This window comes from Nycticebus coucang, chromosome 14 (assembly GCF_027406575.1).
Source record: "Nycticebus coucang isolate mNycCou1 chromosome 14, mNycCou1.pri, whole genome shotgun sequence".
Lineage (NCBI taxonomy): Eukaryota > Metazoa > Chordata > Mammalia > Primates > Lorisidae > Nycticebus > Nycticebus coucang.
Window position 1 is genome coordinate 95,590,472 of NC_069793.1, and position 22,315 is coordinate 95,612,786.

The 22,315-nt window shown below is 39.8% G+C and overlaps 1 protein-coding gene across 9 annotated transcripts in view; it reads right to left on the minus strand.

Annotated features, from left to right (window-relative positions):
* Window positions 1-22,315, minus strand: part of CEP295 (centrosomal protein 295) — a 71,026-nt gene that overhangs the window by 13,808 nt on the left and 34,903 nt on the right. For all 9 annotated transcript variants that reach the window (XM_053559994.1, XM_053559990.1, XM_053559992.1 and 6 more), the window contains 8 exons: window positions 22,006-22,098; window positions 21,750-21,853; window positions 19,191-19,328; window positions 18,222-18,319; window positions 10,473-13,941; window positions 8,968-9,151; window positions 8,688-8,831; window positions 2,924-3,076 (listed from right to left, as the gene is read on the minus strand). In XM_053559994.1, coding sequence (XP_053415969.1) covers window positions 2,924-3,076; window positions 8,688-8,831; window positions 8,968-9,151; window positions 10,473-13,941; window positions 18,222-18,319; window positions 19,191-19,328; window positions 21,750-21,853; window positions 22,006-22,098 — 4,383 coding nt within the window. The remainder of the gene's footprint in view (window positions 1-2,923; window positions 3,077-8,687; window positions 8,832-8,967; window positions 9,152-10,472; window positions 13,942-18,221; window positions 18,320-19,190; window positions 19,329-21,749; window positions 21,854-22,005; window positions 22,099-22,315) is intronic.

A 22,315-nucleotide genomic window follows, 5' to 3' on the forward strand; every position in this document is an offset into this window, starting at 1 on the left:
GTTGATTTTTTTTTTCTTATTTCAAATAGCCAACATTTGTGAGAAAACTGGCCAAAGCATATGGTAGTCTGTGGCTCTGAACCAAATAAAATTTAAATTGCTCCACTAAATATAAATATTCTGCTTCATTATAGCCATATTGTTAAAAGATATCAGGCACATAATAAGTGGGTTTCTTAAATGTTTGTGAAAGAAATGTTTTTAAAATGGCAACCCAGTACACAAATATAAACACACAAGTACACATCTATCTATATATCCGTGTTAGATATTTATTCATAAAATAATATCTATAAAATGGTTAGCAATAAAAACAAAGCTAATAGCAAATCGTTTTTATTAAAAAAATTAAAAAATATTTTATATATATCATGGAATACTATTTAAACTTTTTTTTTACTATGTTCTAGTTTATTTAAAAGTATATCTTTGTGAAATAATTTCAAAAATTAGAATTCATTAGGAATTATATCTTTTACAGTTATTTCAATCTATTATTTTACATTTTATTCTATTTTTAATTTTTTTTTTTGAGACTTGAGTCTCATGCTGTTGCCCCAGACTAGATTACTGTGGCATCATAGCTCAAAGCAACCTCAAACTCCTGGGTTCAGGTGATTCTCTTGCTTTCGCCTCTCAAGTGGTTGCAATTACGGGCATCTGCCACAGTGCCCAGCTGTTTTTTTTTTTTCTTCTATTTTTAATAGAGACAAGGTCAGTCTCACTCTTGCTCAGGCTGATCTCAAACTCCTGAGCTCAAGCAATCCACCCGCCTCAGCCTCAATATACAATTTTAGAAGGAGACATTGGACATTTTTGTTTTTTGGAGACAGAGTCTCACCCTATTAGCCGGGCTAGAGTGCAGTGCTATCAAAGTAGCTCACTACAACCTCAAACTCCTGGGCTCAAGTGATCCTCCTGTCTCAGGCTCCAAAGGATCTGGGGAATACAGGAACACATGTCACCATACCTGGCTAATGTTTTTTTTTTTTTTTTTAAGATCTGAGGTCTTGCTATGTTGCTGAGGCTGGTCTTGAACTCCTGGCCTTAAGCAATCCTCCTGGTTCAGTCTCCCAGACAAGTCAATTTTTAAAATAAAACTCCCCAAGAGAATAGGTCTCTCTCATCTCTCATTCTATCAAACTACAAATACAACCAGTATATCAACTATCTAAGTGTCTGCAACAGCTAAAATGAAATCTGGTTAGAAAGGTAGCATCTTAAAAGAAGCCTTACAACTTAGCTGGGCATTGTGGCGGGTGCCTGTAGTCCCAGCTACTCGGGAGGCTGAGGCAAGAGAATCGCTTAAGCCCAGGAGTTGGAGGTTGCTGTGAGCTGTGTGAGGCCACGGCTCTACCAAGGGCCAGAAAGTGAGACTCTGTCTCTACAAAAAAAAAAAAAAAAAAAAAGAAGCCTTACAACTAATAAAATAGTATGGTCACTATGTTATATTAAACACAAAAAAGTAGAACCTCTGTCCACCCAAGAGTCTGTAACAAACTGGTCAACATGTGGAGGCAGTCAACATCAGGAACTAGGCCTACTGTACGGAAACGTACATGTGGTGTGTGTCTGGTCTATGAAAATTAGGTCAACTTAAGGAGGTGGCAAACAATGGAGTTCTAGTATAGATGCATAAATTCTAATCTAAAGCAAAAAAAAAAAAAATCAATATTGGCTATCTTTGGTGGGAGAATTAAGTGATTTTTAAAGATTGCTCTTTATAATTCTCTTTACCTTCCAAATATTTAAAAAATAAACACGAAGCAGGTAATTGAGAATGCCCATAGACAGCATTAAGAGGTTTGGCATGGAGGGGGAAGAGTGGAGGGGGTTTGGTAAGTTCCCACCTAATACTTTACCCCACAAACACAAACAATGTAACCTAATCATACGTACACTCATACTAATCAAAAATACCTATTGTATATAACAGTGCCCTATAAACAAAGACACGTTAATAAAAATAAAGGCATGGCTAACGAGAAGAAAAAAAAAAAAAAGAAGCTGGGCATGGTGGCTCATGCCTATAATCCTAATGCTTTAGGAGGCTTAAGCTGGAAGATAACTTGAGGCCAGGAGTTCCAGACTAGCCTGAGCAACATACCAAGACTTTGTCTTTATTCTTATTTTTTATTTTTGGAGACAGAGTCTCAAGTTGTCGCCCTGGATAAAGTGCCATGGCATTGTCATAGCTCACAGCAGCCTCCAACTCTTAGGCTCAAGCAATCCTTGTGCCTCAGTTTTTCTATTTTTAGTAGAAATGGGGTCTCGCTTTTGCTCAGGCTGGTCTCAAACTCGTGAGCTCAAGCAATCCACCCACCTCTGGCTCCCAGAGTACTAGGATTACAGGCGTGAGCCACTACACTCAGTGTAAGACCTAGTCTTTAAAAGAAAGAAAAAAGAAATTTAAAGATAATATTTAGCAGCATTTAATTAAATGTGGACTGTTACAAATAGGCTTACACAAAATTTGTAGAGGCTGCCAACTATATAAAATTCATGAGCTCATATACTTCCTAACAGTGTTTATTTAATGAACAACTTAAAAGTAAATTATTTATTTTCTAAATAAACTTCACTTCCGCATTCAACTATTTGTGTCTAAAAAAACTATAATATGTGAACATGTAACACAGAAAATTAAATGTAGTCTTCAACAAAGGTAGATCTACACCAATACTCTTGTGATTACCATTCCAGATACCAGATACTTTTCTCTGCATGAACACAAAATTTGCCCCCTTATTTCTTTTAACAATTGCATAGAGAACAACGTAGTATGGGTATCCCATAATGATTACATTACTAATAGTCACTGAGATTATTTACCATTGTTCACTATTACAAATAACATTACAATAAGTATCTTCTGTCTACATACTCTTGTGTACAAGAATTCCACTTTCAATTTATCTCTTACCTGGTTCGTTATAGTCACCACCATTGACATTCTCCTGGGCATGTGATTGAAGGCAACCAAATGGATTATAGGCTAGTGGGCTCCCAAGAAAAGTTTGTTCTCGGCTTATTGAGACTCTTGTAGGGTCTCTGTCTTGATAAAAATCTAGTTTACCTGGGTAGAAGAAAAAGACTTGCTAAATTTCCACTTAGGTTTCTAGAGCTAGCTAGAACTAAAATAGTAATTTAGGTTGTAGGTAGAAATTAAAACTTTTTGTTTACTTTTGTAGAGACAGAGTCTCACTTTACCGCCCTCGGTAGAGTGCCATGATGTCACAGGGCTCACAGCAACCTCTAGCTCTTGGGCTTCCGCGATTCTCCTGCCTCAGCCTCCTGAGCAGCTGGGACTACAGGCACCTGCCACAACGCCCAGCTATTTTTTGGTTGCAGTTCAGCCGGGGCTGGGTTTGAACCCGCCACCCTCGATATATGGGGCCAGCACCCTACTCACTGAGCCACAGGCGCCACCCGAAATTAAAACTCTTAATTCAATTTTATTAACGTTTTAATGATACCCTATTTCCCCATACCAGATTATGCTTCAGTATTGATTACTAATAAGAAAAATGCCTAGAAAATTTATAACCACTATTAGTACTAATACTATTAGTATTATAGGGTATAACATGTATTCACAATATATATACAAGAAGTTTAAAAATAGCTACAACTACTGCGGTGCCCGTAGCTCAGTGAGTAGGGTGCTGGCCACATATACTCAGGTTGGCAGGTTCAAACGCAGCCTGGGTCTGCTAAACAACAACGACAACTGCAATAAAAAATAGCCGGTCTGGGTGAAAGGAACATTTATAACTTTGACCTGAAATATACAAAACAAACAATGTAACCAAAACATGTGTACCCCTGAAATATTCTGCAATTTTTATAAAATCCTGAAAGTATAGAATAAGGGTAGAGAAATAAAAAATACATTACTTGTGTTTCATTAGATCATTAAATATGATTTTAAATTAAAAGAAAAAAATAGCCGGGCACTGTGGTGGGCACCGGGAGTCCCAGATACTTGGGAGGCTGAGGCGAAAGAATCGCTTAAGCCCAGGAGTTTGAGGTTGCTGTGAGCTGTGACACCACAGCACTCTACCAAGGGCAACAGAATGAGACTCTGTCTCAAAAACAAACAAACAAAAACAAAAAATAGGTACAACTGATATGTAAAAAATGAAGATGGGGCTTAGAAGAGAGGGAACAGTAATTAGGAGGGTGCAGAGGAAGGGTTTATGGGGTTCTCTAATGCTCCAGTTCTTGACTTGGGAGGTGGCAGTTACCATGATAAACCACGGAAACAAACACAATTTGTGTACCTCTCTGAATGTTATACTTCGATATAAAAATAAAAACAAGTAATCAAAGGAGCACAAGACACTAAGAGGCAGCAAGCTAACTTACTGTGTAGAATCCCAGAAACATCTGAGAATTAAAAGCACCAGGAATTCCTTGGCACCTTGGAATGTCCCAAGGAACTGAAAACGGAGAATTTTAAAAACTATGTACTTCGAACAGCTGGATCCCTCCAGTCTCCTGAGATCCTTGTCCTTCTACTTTATACTCAGAAGAGACTACAGGTTTACTCTCTAGAGAGACTGAACGCGATATACTCTGAATTCATGGGGATTAGGCACAGAAAGAAGGCAAGAGTGGAGGGGGGTGACAGAATGCCGTAGAAAATCACGGGATACTGAAAGAAAGTCTGATCCCCAACTTAGATCCCCTGGGTCTACTCCCTAATAACAACAGCCAGGCTTAGATCAAGTTTAAGTGGGTCTTTCTTTGAACAAACTGAACTATAAACTGCCTCAAGAGGAACCTCAAAAAGAACCACAGACGCTTAGGGAAAGGTCCCCAATGGAAGGCCACACCCTTTCCAATGAACTCCAATGGTACATATGGCTCCCACCCACAGAATCCACAATTGATTTTATAGATACCATTCAAATATGCAAGACATTAGAGGAAAGCTTTTACAATAGAAGAAAGAACAAAAAATAAACAAAAAATATTACCCCAAACAAAAATCTATAAGTATTTAAAGTAGATAATATTCTATATCCATGAAACAACAGTGGGATGCTATGAAAAAGGAAAAAAATAGAGGAAAAGAGCAACCTTTTAGAGACTACAATCTGATAATCCAGATAAAAGTTTAAAAGAAGGGCAGTGCCTGTGGTTCAGTGGGTAGGGAGCCAGCCCCATATACCAAGGGTTGCGGGTTTGAACTCGGCCCCAGCCAAACTGCAACAAAAAAATAGCCAGGCATTGTGGCAGGTGCCTGTAGTCCCAGCTACTCAGGAGGCTAAGGCAGGAGAATGGAGGTAGGCCCAGGAGTTGGAGGTTGCTGTGAGCTGTGACCCCACAGCACTCTACCAAGGGCGATAAAGTGAGACTCTGTCTCTAAAAAAAAAAAAAAAAAAATTGGGCCGTGCCTGTGGCTCAGTCGGTAAGTCACTGGCCCCATATACCGAGGGTGGCAGGTTCAAACCCGACCCCGGCTGAACTGCAACGAAAAAATAGCCAGGCGTTGGAGGGCGCCTGTAGTCCCAGCTATTAGGGAGGCTGAGGCAAGAGAATCGCTTAAGCCCAGGAGTTGGAGGTTGCTGTGAGCTGTGTGATGCCACGGCACTCTACCCAGGGCCATAAAGTGAGACTCTGTCTCTACAAAAAAAAAAATTGGAAAATAACTTAAAAATTTCCCAGAAAGCAAAATCAAAAGAAATGAACTACAGGGAAGAAGAAAAAAGAAACACCCTGGAAGATCAACATAGATCAGCATTTCTCAACCTTTTTTTTCTTTTTTAAAGACAGTCTCACTCTTGCTCATGCTGGTCTCAATCTCCTGAGCTCAAGCAATCCACCTCTTTTGCCCTTCCAGAGTGCTAGGATTATAGGTATGAGCAACAGGGGGGCCTGGCCATCTCAACCTTATTTTTATCATTTTTATTATTTTTCATCATTAGGGGACTTTTCCTTTCTTTTTTTTTTTTTTTGAGACAGAGTCCCTCGGTAGAGTGCTGTGACATCACAGCTCACAGCAACCTCAAACTCTTGGGCTTAAGTGATCCTCTTGCCTCAGCCTCCCAAGTAGCTGGGACTACAGACGCCCACAACACCCGGCTATTTTTTTTGTTATAGTTGTCATTTAGCAGGCCCGGGCCGGGTTCAAACCTGCCAGACCCAGTGTATGTGTCCAGCACCCTAACCACTGAGCTACAAGTGCTGAGCCGATTTTTCCTTGTCAAATTGCCTTTTCTCCCATGAAATTTTAATAACTACAAATAACGTTGTATGTTTAAGTATACCTGTGCTTTGTACATAAAAAAAGTAAGGTTTTTTTCACTTTGCCAAGAACCAACTTTTGCCCTCCTAGGGAAAATTAACACCTTTGTTAAGAGAGCAGAGTATGGGCCATGCAACTTCGAACTAAAACATGATCAAAAAAAAAAAAAAAAAAAAAAAGTGTGAACTACATGGAACATTATATTGAGGTATGTATATATTTATATTTTAAGACAGAGTTTCACTCTGTTGTCCAGGCTAAAGTGCTATGGCCTCAGCCTAGCTCACAAGCTCACGCTATCCTTCTGCCTGGCTTATTTTTTTCTATTTTTAGTTGAGACAGAGTCTACCCGGTTTCCCCGAAAATAAGACATCCTCCAAAAATAAGACCCACTTATAGGAAAGATAAGACATGCCCTGAAAATAAGACCTAGCGCATCTTTGGGAGCACATCTTAAAATAAGACACTGTCTTATTTTCGCATAGGGGAAACAGGGTAGCTCTTGCTCAGGCTGGTCTTAAACTCCCGAGGTCAAGCAATCCTCCTCCTCAGCCTCCCAGAGTGCTAGGATTGTAGGTGTTAGCCACCACATCTGGTCTTTAAACTATGTGCATGTAATATTTGATGAAAAATATTACCCAATGAAGTATGATAAAGGCTCTGACGAGAGCTCCCAAGATCGCATGAGAGGGACATCTGAATAAACGGGGCACTTAAGCCAAGTCCTGAGGGAGAAGCAGCAAGATCACTAAGGCTCTGGTAGGTGATGCCAGAGACACCTACTTACTTAGACTTATTCGTACAATCAGAAGAAAGCACTGAAGAGTTTTTAACCAGGGAGAACTGGAGGGAGATTACTCCAAATATACCATGGGAAAATGGACTACAGTTAAAGCAAGACTGGAAATAAGGAGACACTGGGAGTTGTGGCCACACAAAAAAGATAATATCCTGAAATAAATGAGTGCTAGTAGGAATGGAGTAAGTGGACAGGTTCACAAACTCACAAAGGAGAACTAAGAAGATCTGGTGATTTGTTGGGTATTAGGGAGAAATCATGAGGGAAGGGTCAAGACTTCACGTCTGGATGCCTCTCAGTAAAAAAAAGATGGTTGATGGCTAAGAAGGTGGGTAAGAGAATATATAGATTCTTTTAGACAAGATAACACTTTTATAATCTCAAACATGATTCATTAAATAATAAGACTCAGTGACAATATCTCAATGCTCATTTTAAATTAGAGAAAAACACTAATCAATTCTGGAAGTGTCATATTTTGTCAAATAGTGCAAAATGGGAGAAAAGCTTCCAAAGCTGAGTAACAAATAAAATTATTATTCTATAAGTTCCACAAACTTAGTAAGAAGGCAGAAAGGGGACTGATTCTTTATTATACTCTGAAATCTCTACCTTCCTTAATTCTTATGTCAGAAATACAGGCATAGGCTCAGAACCTGTAGCTCAGTGGCTAGAGTACCGGCCACATATACTGGATCTGATAGGTTCGAATCTAGCCTGGGCCTGCCAAACAACAATGACAACTACAACCCAAAAATAGCTGGGCATTGTGGCAGGCGCCTATAGTCCCAACAACTTGGGAGGCGGAGTCAAGAGAATCACTTAAGCCCAAGAGTTTGAGGTTGCTGTGAGCTGTGACGCCTCGGCACTCTACCTAGGGTCACAGCTTGAGCTGTCAAAAAAAAAAAAAAGAAAAAGAAATACAGGCATAAAATTTTACAGCTGAAAACCAAAATTGCTAATATTAACATAACTTTTATGTACCTTTTTATTGGCAAAGCCAGATTTTCCCCTTAAAAGAAGAATTTGCTTTGATAAATTTGATCAAGAAATTATTTGGTAAGGTTGAAATCTATTAATAATGAAATTCCAACAGGATAATTTACTAAGGACTATAAGGACGAATTTTCTTTTTTAATATAACTGGATATATAGAGAAGTACAGTGAAGAAATATACCTGTTCTAATTGTTCTTAAAGCCAGGATTTAAGCATAAGAACTCCATAAAGATATAAGAAAAGAGCAGTAAAGGTACTAAAGTGGAAAAGTAGCAAAGGAAAAGAGAGGAGGGGGAAAAAAAGTCAAGCCAGTTAACTCCTAAGCAGACAGATTGAGAAGGCAGACACGAAAGCAAGTGGAGGAGCAACGGTGTCAGGAAGTCGGGTCTCAGAAGAACTTCTGTCCACAGTCAACCGGTTTCCCAGTTTGTACTACATACAAGATAAAGAAAACTACAGTCACCTAATGCTGCATTTCCTTAAGTTTACATTTCACATACAGTTGATGTAAACTATTTTTCCCTTTCACAAGTAGTCACAGCCTGTTTCTTTAACAACAAAAAATTAGCACACTGAAAAAAATGAATAAAACTTGCAAACTAATAAAAAATTTTCTTTTGTTAAACTATTTATTTACCTAGAGTAGAGGTTCTGCCACTTGCTGGTGAGTCTACTTCTTGTATGGCACTAAGCTCATGTTGATTTAAGTCCAAACCACATTTAACTTTTGCCACAGGTGGCTTTGAGGATCGAGTACTCAGTTCTTTGTCCAAATGCTCACCTATCAAGTCAATGACAAAGTTAGGCATAATAAAAAATCTATTAACATACTATAAACTTGTATCAGCCAGTGAGCTGCAGGAGATAAAAACAAAGAATAATCAGCAGAATAGTTACAATAAAACACTTTGTCCTACCACTTTGCTTGGCACTAATACCTTCTGAAACCAGCTGATTACCACCAGAGTTGCTCCTATCATTATCTGCATGACTGATGTTTTTCTGATCATCTCTGGATCGGTCTTGGAGAGGAGGAAGCCATTCTCTGAGCTGTTCCATCTTCTGGGTTTTTAAATCACTTTCAGCTGTGGGCTTCATTGTCTGAAAAAGTAGAGAGAGATGAGGGTGGGGAAGACTAAAGTTGAGGAGGGATCATGTAAAGAATTCATCAAATTCTTATCTCCCTTCTTAAGTTAGCACCTCAACCAAATAACAAGTTTTCATCAATCATACTTTACAATTTATACACAGTTAAGAAATAAGACATGCTTTCAATATGGAAAGGATGATATGGCCATTGAAAAGTACAACCATCTACAGCACTGGCGCTAAAACTCAACTTCCACCACACCTTCCCTAAGAGATTATACTCGAGTACGCCTCATTGCTTTTCTTTTGCCATTACTTTTCCTTCAAACAACCAATAAATTGCTAGAACTAAACTCTTCCTAAACCCATCTCAAGCTTCTAAACATCAAAGGATTTGTAGAATTCTGTTTAGGCTAAATGATAAATTTAGGAAGTGGCCTTTTAAAATAAAATGGATACATTCAAATGTAGGAGACACTCTTGTCTCCCACTTAGAGGAACGATGAATGTGTGAGTGACCATGCCAGTCTTCTTAATAATTCAGAAACAAGCAGGTCCAGCTCGCCATTGGGCTAAAATTACGCCAATTTTGCAACAGATAATAATGTCACTTTAAAAAAAAAGTGGGCACTGATTTTGATTCATATATAAATGTCAATAAAGTGCTATCCATAGAGAACAAGTTCTGCTATTGCTACTGGAGAAGAAAAACTATGAGGCTGGGTGTGGTGGTTCATTCCTGTAATCCTAGCACTCTGGGAGGCCAAGGTGGGTGGATCCTTCAGCTCAAAAGCTCAAGACCAGCCAGAACAAGAGCAAGACTCGTCTCTACTAATAGAAAAATTAAGCTTGGAATGGTGGTACACGCTTATAGTCCCAAGTCCTAGCTACTCAGGAGCCTAAGACAGAAGGAACGCTTGAGTCCAGGAGTTAGTTTTCTGTGAGCTATGATGCCACAGCACAGTAGCCTGGGACAACAGAGTGAGAATCTGTCTCAGAAAAAAAAAAGAAGAGAAACTATGCTTATCAGTTATTTTAATAATTTTAATCTTAGCTTAAAACCCATTATAATGAAACTCCAAATGAGAATCTACATTCTTCTGTGGTGTTTGCATTTGAAATTAGTTTGGCTTCAAATAACTAGTAACATCATAAACACCATGGGAGGTAGATCACTTTTTAATTTCCACACTGTCTAGGGTAGAAAAATTAAAGCACACTTAAAATCAAATTACTTAATCTCAATAACTAAATATGTGTTAGCCTAGAGACAAAACTAGCTGAGTTTAAATGTCCATTGTTCAATTCTTACATGTACAAGTTTAAAACGTACCTGACTGTCTTTAAAGAGATCTTGCAAATTCTCTTGATGTTTCTGTATCTGCTGCTGCAATGCTGTTTGTCTCTGAACAAGCAATTCTTCTTGGGCTCTCTGGCTACAAGGCAGAACCACTTTTTGTAGATCCAGCTGCTTCTGAAGTCCCACGTTATCTTGTTGAGCTAAATTAGGCTGTGAAAAACTCAAAAGTCTATCTTGAAATCTTGGGATGATAGAATCACCTAAGAGAGCTGCATGTTCATTCTGGGATGCATACAGGTCACAAATGCTTTTAGATTTAGTTTCAGCAAATGGTAGTGGAATAAATGAATGCTCTGTTTCCTGGGGTAGAAACAAAGAAGGGACAGCAGATTCACTTGTGTTCAACTTACTTTGTTCATTTAAAAGCAGTTCTTCCTGGGGTTTGTTGTAAGAATATACCACTTCCCTTTGTAAGTCCAATTGCCCTGTCAAATTATCTTGCTGAGGTAGAAAAGACTGTGAGAAACTCAAAAGCGTATCCCGTGATCTTGCGATTTCGGGATGACTTGAGGAAGTAGTATTGTTATTTTTGGTTGGGAAAGACTTTTGGAATCTTTCAGAGTCAGCAACAGGCACCGCGACCTGAGTTAAGAATGGTGAGGGGCTAATCTGCTCAGATGATACCCTTTCCTCCAAAGTACTTAACCTTCCCCAAAGCAATTCTTCTGGGACTTCTTGTCTAGATTGAATTGCTTTCCTTTGTGTAGCTAACTGTTGTGGAAGTGTCTGCAATTCACCATGGCAAGGTTGTTGGATAAGATGCTCAGAAGAGACCTTTTCCTCAAATTTACATGGTTTTGGCAAAAAAGATTCTTTTTGGGTTTTCTCAAGAGGAGGAGGGGACTCTGTCTGTGCATGTAAGTGTTCTCCAGGGTCAATCAAATTTTCTTGAAGTATAACAGGATGTGATAAACCCAACAGCCGATCAGGCAATCTTGGTATTTCAGAATGACCCGAGGAGACAGTATCATCACTGTTAGTTGAACAAGGTTCTTGCGTATTTTCAGATTCAGTACAAGGTGAGGTGGTGACTGAATGCTGCACTACCAGGGGTAAAGAAAAGGTGCTAACCTGCTCGGGAGACACTGCTCCACACCACTCACTCTGTTTCTGTACAAATAACTCTTCCTGAGCTTCTCGTCTAGACTGAAGGATGGCTTCCCTCTGTGTAGCTAACTTTTCTTGAAGTGCCTTCAAGTTATCTTGCTGAGGCTGGATAAGTTGAGATATTCTCAAAAGCCTCCCCTGCAAATGTCTTGAAGAAATTCTGCTATCACTCTCTGTTGCTGAAAGGGGTTCCAGGGTTGTACCAGACTCAGCTGAAGGTAATGAAGTAAAGGAAAGCTGTGCTAACTGAGGTATGAATGAAGGTGAGACAGTTTGTTCAGAAGTATCTTCTAGAGTTCTCTGAAAGGCTTCTTTCTCAGTGTCTAGACACTCTTGGTGTTCCTCCAAATTACCTTGTACAGGTAGGCTATGTTGTGAAAATCTCAAAAGTCTTTCCTGAAATCTTGGGCTCTTGGAATGGCTTAATGCACCGGTACTATCATTCTTGATTGACATATATTCCTGGAAGCTCTCAAATTCAGCTACATGGGATAGGGATGAAGAGGTTCCAGTCTGTTCAGAAGAAATTCTTTTTTCCAATTCACTTTGTTTGTGTACAGATTCCTGAGTTTCTTCTTTAAGAAGAATCACCCTCTCTGTGTGTAACTGTTCCGGGAATGTTACCAAATTTTCTTGCTTTGGCAGGCCATGATGTGGGGAAGTAAAAGATTTACCCTGAAATGTTGGGGTCATCAAATGACTTGAAGGAATTATATTCTCTTCCGAAAAGAAATGCTTCTGCATTTTCCTGGGCTCAGCTTTAGCAGCAGTTTGTGAAGCAACTGAATGTTGAACAACCATTGGTGAGAAAGAACTCATCTGCCCAGACTTAATGTCCCCCAAATCCCTTTGTCTATATAAAAGTAATTCTGCCTGAGCTCCATGCCCAGCCTGAAAAGTATCCCTCTGTGTGGTCAGCCGTTCTTGGAGCAGCTTCCAACTACCACATGGAGGTAGGAACTGCTGTAGGAAACCTGACGACCCATCCTGAGACTTAGAGATTCCAGCCTGGCTTGAGAGAAGTCCTTGCTCGCCCTTAGGTGGATACGGCTCCCAGACGTTACCAAATCTTCTATCAGCAGAAGATAACGAAGTAAATGTATGCTGAGCACCCAGAAATGGGAGGGAAGAGGGCTCAGCTTGTGCAGACCATTCGCTTCTGTCTAATTCACTCTGTTTCTGCATACATAATACTTCCTGGGCTTCCCGCCTTGCCTGAAGGTTATCCCTCTCAATATTCACCTGGTCTTGGAGAAACTTTAAATTACTTTGCTGTGGTAAGATAGGCTCCAAAAGATTTAAAAGCCTATTCTGAACCTGTGGGACTACAGGATGTTCTGAACAAACTGCAGTATCATTCTTGGTCGGAGCAGATTCCTGGATTCTCCCTAGTTCAGCTTTGGCAGAAGGCAGTAAAGCAGATGAATCTGGAGCTACTAACGGAAGGAACACAGAGAGGCCCATTTGCTGTTCTAATTCTTTCCGTTTGCACAAAAGTAATTGTTCTTGAGCTTCCTGTCTTGCCTGAAGAACTTCCTTCTGTTGGTCTAACTGTTCTTGGAGAGCCTTCAAATTACCTTGCTGGGCTGTGATATTCTCTGATGATGGCAAAGGCCTATCATGCATTTGGGTGATTACAGAATGGCCTGTGGAAACTGCACTTTTGCTTGTGGTTGATAAGGGTTCTTGCGATTTTTCACATTCAACCTTAATAGGCAGAAGTCCAAAAGAATGCTGAGGCCTCAGTGGGAGGAATGAAGATGGTTCAGTTACCTTAGATATATTTTCACTATTCTCTGAGAATATTTGCTGGGAATCTAAAGTTTGAAAAGTTGGTGCCCTAAATGTTTCAAGTATTTTTGTAGCATCCTGTAATATTAGTGGCCTGTCACCTGACAAAGCCCTCGAAAGTGTATGAGAATCTTTACGGACCAATTTACAGTCTTGTTGTGTTTCAGTCTGTGAGAATTGCCCAGGATATGCTTGTGATTCTGAAGACTGCTTAGCTAAATCCTCTGCAGTCCTTAATGTTTCTGCTGTTTCTACCTGTTTTTGTAGAAAGTGATTTTGTCTTGGTACTTGAAGACGATCTTGTTTTGCTCTGGAGATCTGTGCTGGCCGTATGGGTTGGTATTTGCTAGGACTCAGCTTGGATCTCTGAGCGTGGTCCAGATGTTCTGATGTGGCAGTGGGTCTCTCTGACTTCAGGGGTGGTGCTGACGCAGCGGGATCAGAGACCAATGATGGGGCTGACATGCACGGGTACCTTTCTCTCAACATAGTTTGATATTCAAGTAAGCGTTTTCTGGCTGTTTCAATAGACTGTTTGTGTAACCTACCAAAAACAAGCACAGAGTATTCCCTTTTAACAACAACAACAAAAAGCCTCAGGTACTCAAGTGTCTATACATTAAATTAAGAAACTACTGTCTAGGGAGAGCAAGAACTGCCCCAACAAGGTCCGCCCTAGGGGCTGCACAGCAAGGATCGGGCGGGACCTAGTGACCTAGTGACTGAGCAGCCTAAAGGCAGGCTCTGAGCTGCCTCACAGCCATAACCCTCAGGGGCAGAGAGACACAGTTTTGGCACACTGGGTAAGTGGATAGCCACTTCACCAGTGATTCCAGCGACACTTTCCTGGGAAAGCTTCTGCTTAGCAAGTTTAGAAGCTTAAAGTGCCTTTTAAGAGGGTTGAAGAGAGACTTAGGGAGTCTACCCTGAGGGGTTTGAGAAATCAGCGGAGGCCTCCAGTTGTATCAGCATTGTAATTAACATCTCATACCCCAAAAGACCACCTGTTGCCCAGACAATATTCAACAAGACATATATACTGTTTTGTTTTTTGTTCATTTTGATGTTGGTTGTTGTTGTTTTGTTTTTTAATTTCAAGCTTTTCCGTACAGATTTTTTCTTTTCTTTCTCCAGTTTTCTAGTATAAATACAATTTCCCATTGCTGCCTTTTCCAATAACTAGAACTTCATTTTTGCTAGTGTTTCTACCCCTATTATTTGGTTTTTCACCCAATTTTATCCCAGAAAGTTTTCTGTTTGCTTGCTTTGGTTTGATTTATAGCATGTTTGTCTTTCCTCTCTACTTGGTGGAGGTGGGGTACTGTGTCTGATCAGGTTAGCAAAGAGTTGCTGAACTCAAGGGAATCACCCAACCAGGCACCCCCCAGAGGTTGGGATTTTTTAAGGTTGTGTCAAAGTACCCTACCGTACATCCATATTGCTCTGTCTCCCTCTTTCTGTATCTCTCTTCTTTTTGTCAATATTTCTTTTACCCACCCCCCTCCTTTCTCTATTTTCTTTTCGTTCTTTCCTTCTTTCCTTCATCCCTTCTTGCTTTTCAACCTTCTCGTCCTTCTAGTCCGATACCAAAAGGACTCATCGAAACCTTAGTCCACAGGCACGGGAACTTTAAAGAGCAAGAGGAAGTGAAAGGAAAATTAGGGCAAGGAAACAGATAACAGAAATCACTCATGAGGAAGAATCAGCAGAAAACTCCAGGCAATATGAAGAACCAGTCCAGAACAACCCCGCCAAGGGACCATGAGGTAGCTACTGCAGAGGATTCCACCTAAACAGAAATGTTAGGAATGACACAAAGGGAATTTAGAATACACATGATGAAAACAATGAAGGAAACAGCTAATAAAGTGGAAAATAACCAAAAGGAAATCCAAAAACAGAATGAAATAAGAGATGAACGATATGAAGAATATAGAAAGGATATAGCAGAGCTGAAGGAACTGAAACAGTCAATTAGGGAACTTAAAGATGCAATGGAAAGTATCAGCAACAGGTTAGACCATGCAGAAGAAAGAATTTCAGAGGTAGAAGACAAAGTTCTTGAGATAACTCAGATAGTAAAAGAGGCAGAAAAGAAGAGAGAGAAAGCAGAACGTTCACTGTCAGAATTATGGGACTTTATGAAGTGCTCCAACATACGAGTTATAGGAATCCCAGAAGGGGAAGAAGAATGCCCCAGATGAATGGAAGCCATACTAGAGAATATTATAAAAGAAAAATTCCCAAATATCGCCAAAGATTCTGACACACTGCTTTCAGAGGGATATCGGACCCCAGGTCGCCTCAACTTTAACCGAGCTTCTCCAAGACACATTGTGACGAACCTGTCCAAAGTCAAGACAAAAGAAAAGATTCTGCAAGCTGCCAGGAATAAGCGCCAGTTGACCTATAGGGGTAAATCCATCAGAGTGACCGCAGACTTCTCTAATGAAACTTTCCAAGCAAGAAGACAATGGTCATCTACTTTTAATCTACTTAAACAGAACAATTTCCAGCCCAGAATTCTGTACCCTGCTAAGCTAAGCTTCAAAATTGACGGAGAAATCAAATCATTTACGGATATACAAACATTAAGGAAATTCACCACCACAAGACCAGCTCTACAGGAAATACTTCAACCTGTTCTACACACTGACCATCACAATGCATCAGCAGCAAAATAAAAACTCAGAAATTAAAGGACAGAACCTAACCTCCACACTGATGCAAAAGATAAAACTAAGCAATGGACTCTCACCAAATAAGACGAATAGAATACTACCACACTTATCAATTATCTCAATAAATGTTAATGGCTTGAATTCCCCACTGAAGAGACATAGATTGGTTGACTGGATTAAAAAACACAAGCCATCCATTTGCTGTCTGCAAGAAACACACCTGGCTTCAAAAGACAAATTAAAGCTCTGAGTCAAGGGTTGGAAGACAATTTTTCAGGCAAATGGAATTCAGAAGAAAAGAGGAGTTGCAATCTTATTTTCAGATACATGTGGATTTAAAGCAACTAAAGTCAAAAAAGATGGTCACTTTATATTGGTCAAGGGAAAAATACAACAAAAGGACGTTTCAATTCTAAATATTTATGCACCCAATTTAAATGCTCCCAGATTCTTGAAGCAGACCTTACTCAGTCTGAGCAATATGCTATCTGATAATACCATCATAACAGGGGACTTTAACACTCCTCTTACAGAGCTGGACAGATCCTCTAAACAGAAATTAAACAAAGATATAAGAGATTTAAATGACACCCTAGAACAACTGTGCTTGTTAGACGCATATAGAACACTCCATCCCAAAGATAAAGAATATACATTATTCTCATCACCCCATGGAACATTCTCCAAAATTGATCATATCCTGGGACACAAAACAAATATCAACAGAATCAAAAGAATTGAAATTTTACCTTGTATCTTCTCAGACCATAAGGTACTAAAGGTGGAACTCAACTCTAACAAAAATGCTCGACCCCACCCAAAGGCATGGAAATTAAACAATCTTCTGTTGAATAACAGATGGGTGCAGGAAGAAATAAAACAGGAAATCATTAACTTCCTTGAGCATAACAACAATGAAGACACAAACTACCAAAACCTGTGGGATACTGCAAAAGCAGTTTTGAGAGGAAAATTTATCGCTTTAGATGCCTACATTCGAAAAACAGAAAGAGAGTGCATCAACAATCTCACAAGCCATCTTACGGAGTTGGAAAAAGAAGAACAATCTAAGCCTAACTAGGATCTATAGAGAACTCAAATTAATCCACATGAAAAAAGCCAACAATCCCATATATCAATGGGCAAGAGACATGAATAGAACCTTCTCTAAAGAAGACAGACGAATGGCTAACAAACACGAAAAAATGTTCATCATCCCAATCTATTAGAGAAATGCAAATCAAAACCACCCTGAGATACCATCTAACCCCAGTGAGAATGGCCCACATCACAAAATCTCAAAACTGCAGATGCTGGCGTGGATGTGGAGAGAAGGGAACACTTTTACACTGCTGGTGGGACTGCAAACTAGTACAACCTTTCTGGAAGGAAGTATGGAGAATCCTCAAAGCACTCAAGCTAGACCTCCCATTTGATGCCATTACTGGGCATCTACCCAGAAGGAAAAAAATCCTTTTATCATAAGGACACTTGTACTAGACTGTTTATTGCAGCTCAATTTACCATTGCCAAAATGTGGAAACAGCCTAAATGCCCACCAACCCAGGAATGGATTAACAAGCTGTGGTATATGTATACCATGGAATACTATTCAGCCATTAAAAAAAATGGAGACTTTACATCCTTCGTATTAACCTGGATGGAAGTGGAAGACATTATTGTTAGTAAAGCATCACAAGAATGGAGAAGCATGACTCCTATCTACTCAATTTTGATATGAGGACAATTAATGACAATTAAGGTTATGGGGGGGGAAGCAGAAAGAGGGAAGGAGGGAGGGGGGTGGGGCCTTGGTGTGTGTCACACTTTATGGGGGCAAGACATGATTGCAAGAGGGACTTTACCTAACAACTGCAATCAGTGTAACTGGCTTATTGTACCCTCAATGAGTCCCCAACGATAAAAAAAACACAAAAAAACGGGGTAGCGGGGGAAGAAACTACTGTCTAGGGTTGGCTGTAATCATGGAGGAAAAGAAACAACATACTTCCCTTTGAGAAAGGCATAGTTGTATATGCCATAGTTCAAAGGGGATCCCAATACGATCTTAATATAAACCAAATAAAAAATCTTAAAAATATAGCCACACACCATCACATACAAATTACATCCTAGCTGATACCTGTTTTGCTGTAAAAGCTGATGTTGATAGTTATGAATCATCTGCCTATGATTATCTTCATCACCAACTGTAGTGGACGATGCTGGAGTAACAGCAATCTAATAAAAGACAAAGCTATGAACTAAAAGGCAAATTCAGAAACAAGCACTAAAGTATTTTATATAAAGTTCTATAATTATAAACTTCCAAATAGCTTTATTTTTATAAAAAGATTGGTACTTCTGTTTGTAAGAAATTTAGTAATTTAGAGCCCTTGTGCTTGTGTGAATGTATTTATATACATACATATTATTAAAAGAAATGACCAAATAAGAATTAGAAAGGCATTTTACAGGCAGCACCCGTGGCTCAGTGAGTAGGACGCCGGCCCCATATACAGAGGGTGGTGGGTTTGAACCCAGCCCTGGCCAGCTAAAAAACAGCAGTGACAACTGCAACAAAAAAAGCTGGGCAGGACAGTGCCTGTGGCTCAGTGGGCAGGGTGCCGGCCCCATATACTGAGGGTTCAAACCCAGACACAGCCAAACTGCAACAAAAAAATAGCCGGGCATTGTGGCAGGTGCCTATAGTCCCAGCTACTTGGGAGGCTGAGGCAAGGGAATCACCTAAGCCCAGGAGTTGGAGGTTGCTCTGACCTGTGTGAGGCCACAGCACTCTACTGAGGGCGATAAAGTGAGACTCTGTCTCTACAAAAAAAAAAAAAAACAAAACGCTGGGCATTGTGGCGGGAGCCTATTGTCTCAGCTACTCAGGAGGCTGAGGCAAGAAAATTGCCTAAACTCAAGAGCTGGAGGTTGCTGTGAGCTGTGATGTCAGAACACTCTACCAAGGGTGACAAAGTGAGACTCTGTCTCAAAAGAAAATAAAAAAAAAAAGAAAGGTATTTTACTTTTCTAAAAGCTGTGATTGCTCATCTTTTCTTGCCCCTCCCCCATGATTTACGTAAGGACAAGACTCCCTGCATCCTACCCTCGTCTGTTCAATTGTTTTCCTTTTTTCTTCTTCCAGCTGAGCCCTGAAGCAGCCAGTTTCTAATCTTAATTTCTGTTGTTCAATTTGTTGAAGTAATTCCAACTGCTTTTGCTTCTGCTCTTCTATTTCCATTATCTAGGTAACAAAAATACTTTTGATCTGTTAACAACAAATTCATCCAAAAGAAAGATTGATACGCATTATATTGAAAAGAAACATGTCTCATCATCACGCTTAACAATCATCCAAGAGGTAAATTGTGATGCTTTAATCTTTATTATTGAGGATGAGAGGGAAAGATAGAAAAAAAGGGGGGGGAGGGGGAAGAAATGAGAAAAAAGGACAGAAATAAAAAGAGGCAGAAGAAAACAGCAGCCCATTAGCTATTTCTCTGTTCTGGGAGCACAGTGACACCCTGACCGACTAACTAGAGAAGCAGCAAATCATGTGCAGCCCAGTTCTATGTTCATACCTTTAATAATGATTAAAGAAATTAAATAGAAAAGGCTTCCCAAAAAACTTCCAATTCTTAGGCACACATCAAGAGGTGTAGTTATCTAGAAGCCAAACAGTACAATGAACAACATTCTGAGGAAGAGAACGGTGCAGGATGACGCAGACACTCTAATGCTGTTCAAGTACACTCACACTCCAAGTAAAATGGACAAGCGCGTGTGAGGAACTGCACGGGTTACGGGGATGAAGACCAGCCTGCCCAATTCTGCGCCTCAGTTTCCCCCTGATCCACAGTTTAGCTTTTAGCAGTTTCAGTTACTTGCGGTCAACAGCAGATTGAAAATAGTAAATGGAAAATTCTAGAAATAAACAATATTTAAGTTTTAAACTGCACATTGTTCTAAGTAGCACGAAATCCTGTGCCGTCCTGCTCTGTCCTGCTCTGCCCTGCCTAGGACAGGAACTGTCCCTCTGTCAAGCATATCCACAATGCAGACGCTACTTACTCACTAGTCACTCAGGAGCCATCCAGGTTAGGAGACTAACGGTCACAGTATCACAGTGCCTATGTTCAAGCAGACCTTATTTTACTTCATAATAGCCCCAAAGTGCAAAGAGAAGTGATACTAGTAATTCAGATATATCAAAGAGAAGTTGTAAAGTGATTCCTTTAAGTTAAAAGGTAAAAGTTCCTGACTTAATAAGGAAAGAAAAAGGGTGTGCTGAGCTTGCTAAGATCTATGGTTAACAGTGAATCTCCTGTTTATGAAATTGGAAAGAAGGAAAAAAGCAATTCATGCACAGGATATATACAGTTGGGTACTATCTGCAGTTTTAGGCATCCAGAGGGGATGATGGAACGTATCCCGTCAGGTTAGGGGTCAGGACTACAGTACCGTCCCTGACACACAGATACATATTCACTGACTAAGTAGGAATACTTCCACTAGAGATAATGAAGATTGATCTTTTTTCCAAAATAAAAAATGTCTCAATCCGATTCTTTACTTATTTCTTCCTCCTGAGGCAATGGCGGCTTCAGCAGAGTCCCTGTCTTCATCTTCCTTCCTTATCTCATTACACGAGCCACTGAATTTAGATTGTTTATAGTTCTGTAGCACCTCTAGAACTGCACTATCAATACAGTATCACTAGCTACATATGACTATTTAAACTTAAATTAACTCAACTTAAATAAAATTTAAATTCGGTTCTTCAGTTATACTAGTCACATTTCAAGTATTCCAGGCTACCACACTGGGCATAGACATGGGACAGTCCTGTCACCACAGGAGGTCCTACTGACTAATAATACTGTTTCAGACTACCGATTAGAAAACATTTATCTGAGAAGAAATACTGGCTCACATAATTTTCTTTTCCCAGCTGTGTATTTGAAAAACTAACTGTGACTATAAACTGACTGGCTTAGCAATAATTAGCCTCCTTCCAGGTAATGTGGGTTAAAAGTAATAATATTATGATAAAGACCCATTAATTCAGTAAATATTTATTGTGCATTTACTAATCAAGGCACTGTATCATAAACTATGTCGGGTAAATTGAATTTTTAAGGAAATAGACTCTTCTTTTAAAAAACTTATTCATTGGGCGGCGCCTGTGGCTCAGTCGGTAAGGCGCCGGCCCCATATACCGAGGGTGACGGGTTCAAGCCCAGCCCCGGCCAAACTGCAACCAAAAAATAGCCAGGCGTTGTGGCGGGCGCCTGTAGTCCCAGCTACTCGGGAGGCTGAGGCAAGAGAATCGCTTAAGCCCAGGAGTTGGAGGTTGCTGTGAGCTGTGTGAGGCCATGGCACTCTACCGAGGGCCATAAAGTGAGACTCTGTCTCTACAAAAAAAAAAAAAAAAAACTTATTCATTTTCTAGGTAAGATATATATGTAAGTCTAAAATACAAAGCAGATGTAGCAAGGGTCAAGTAAGTCGCATGAATAAAGACCAAATAGATCTTACAGCTGAACGATGTGTAAGATAAAGCAGAAAACATGATGTCGGAAGTAGCCAGACATTTAAACCAACTTCATTTGTCAAACAAAATTACAGTATCTGGGGTTAAAAAGAAAATTTTATCTCAAATTACCTGCTTCTGTCTTGCTGGCATCCTAATTCTGGCTGCTGCTTCTTGAGGATGAGGTAGAACTGAACTCTGAGCTGCAGCTGTGATTGGCGGAGTCTCGTTTACGTCTAAGAGAATCCCCAAAACAAAAGATAAGTTGCAATAATTGAGAATTATGATACCACTATAATGTTCTCTCTTCATTGCTTACACGAAATTTTGTTAGCAATAAAAATGGAGTCAAGCACATTTAACTTAAGGATGTGATAAAAAGAAATACCTTGTTCCTTTCCGGAGTCTGTACTACATGAAAGTGGTTTATCTTCACTAAAAAGTGGTCCAGACTCAATCGTCAGTGTATCACTCTCAACAACTGTTAATAGATAATACTACTGTTATTACGAAGATATTATCATTGTCAACATGAAATTGGAGAAAAATAACAAAACTCTGGCATTGACATTAACAATTCAATCTTGGTCTATCTGAAGGTTTCAATTAAGATCCAGTCCTTCCAGCTCGGTGCCTGTAGCACAGTGGTTACAGGGCCAGCCACATACACCAAGGGTGGCGGGTTTGAACCCAGCCCA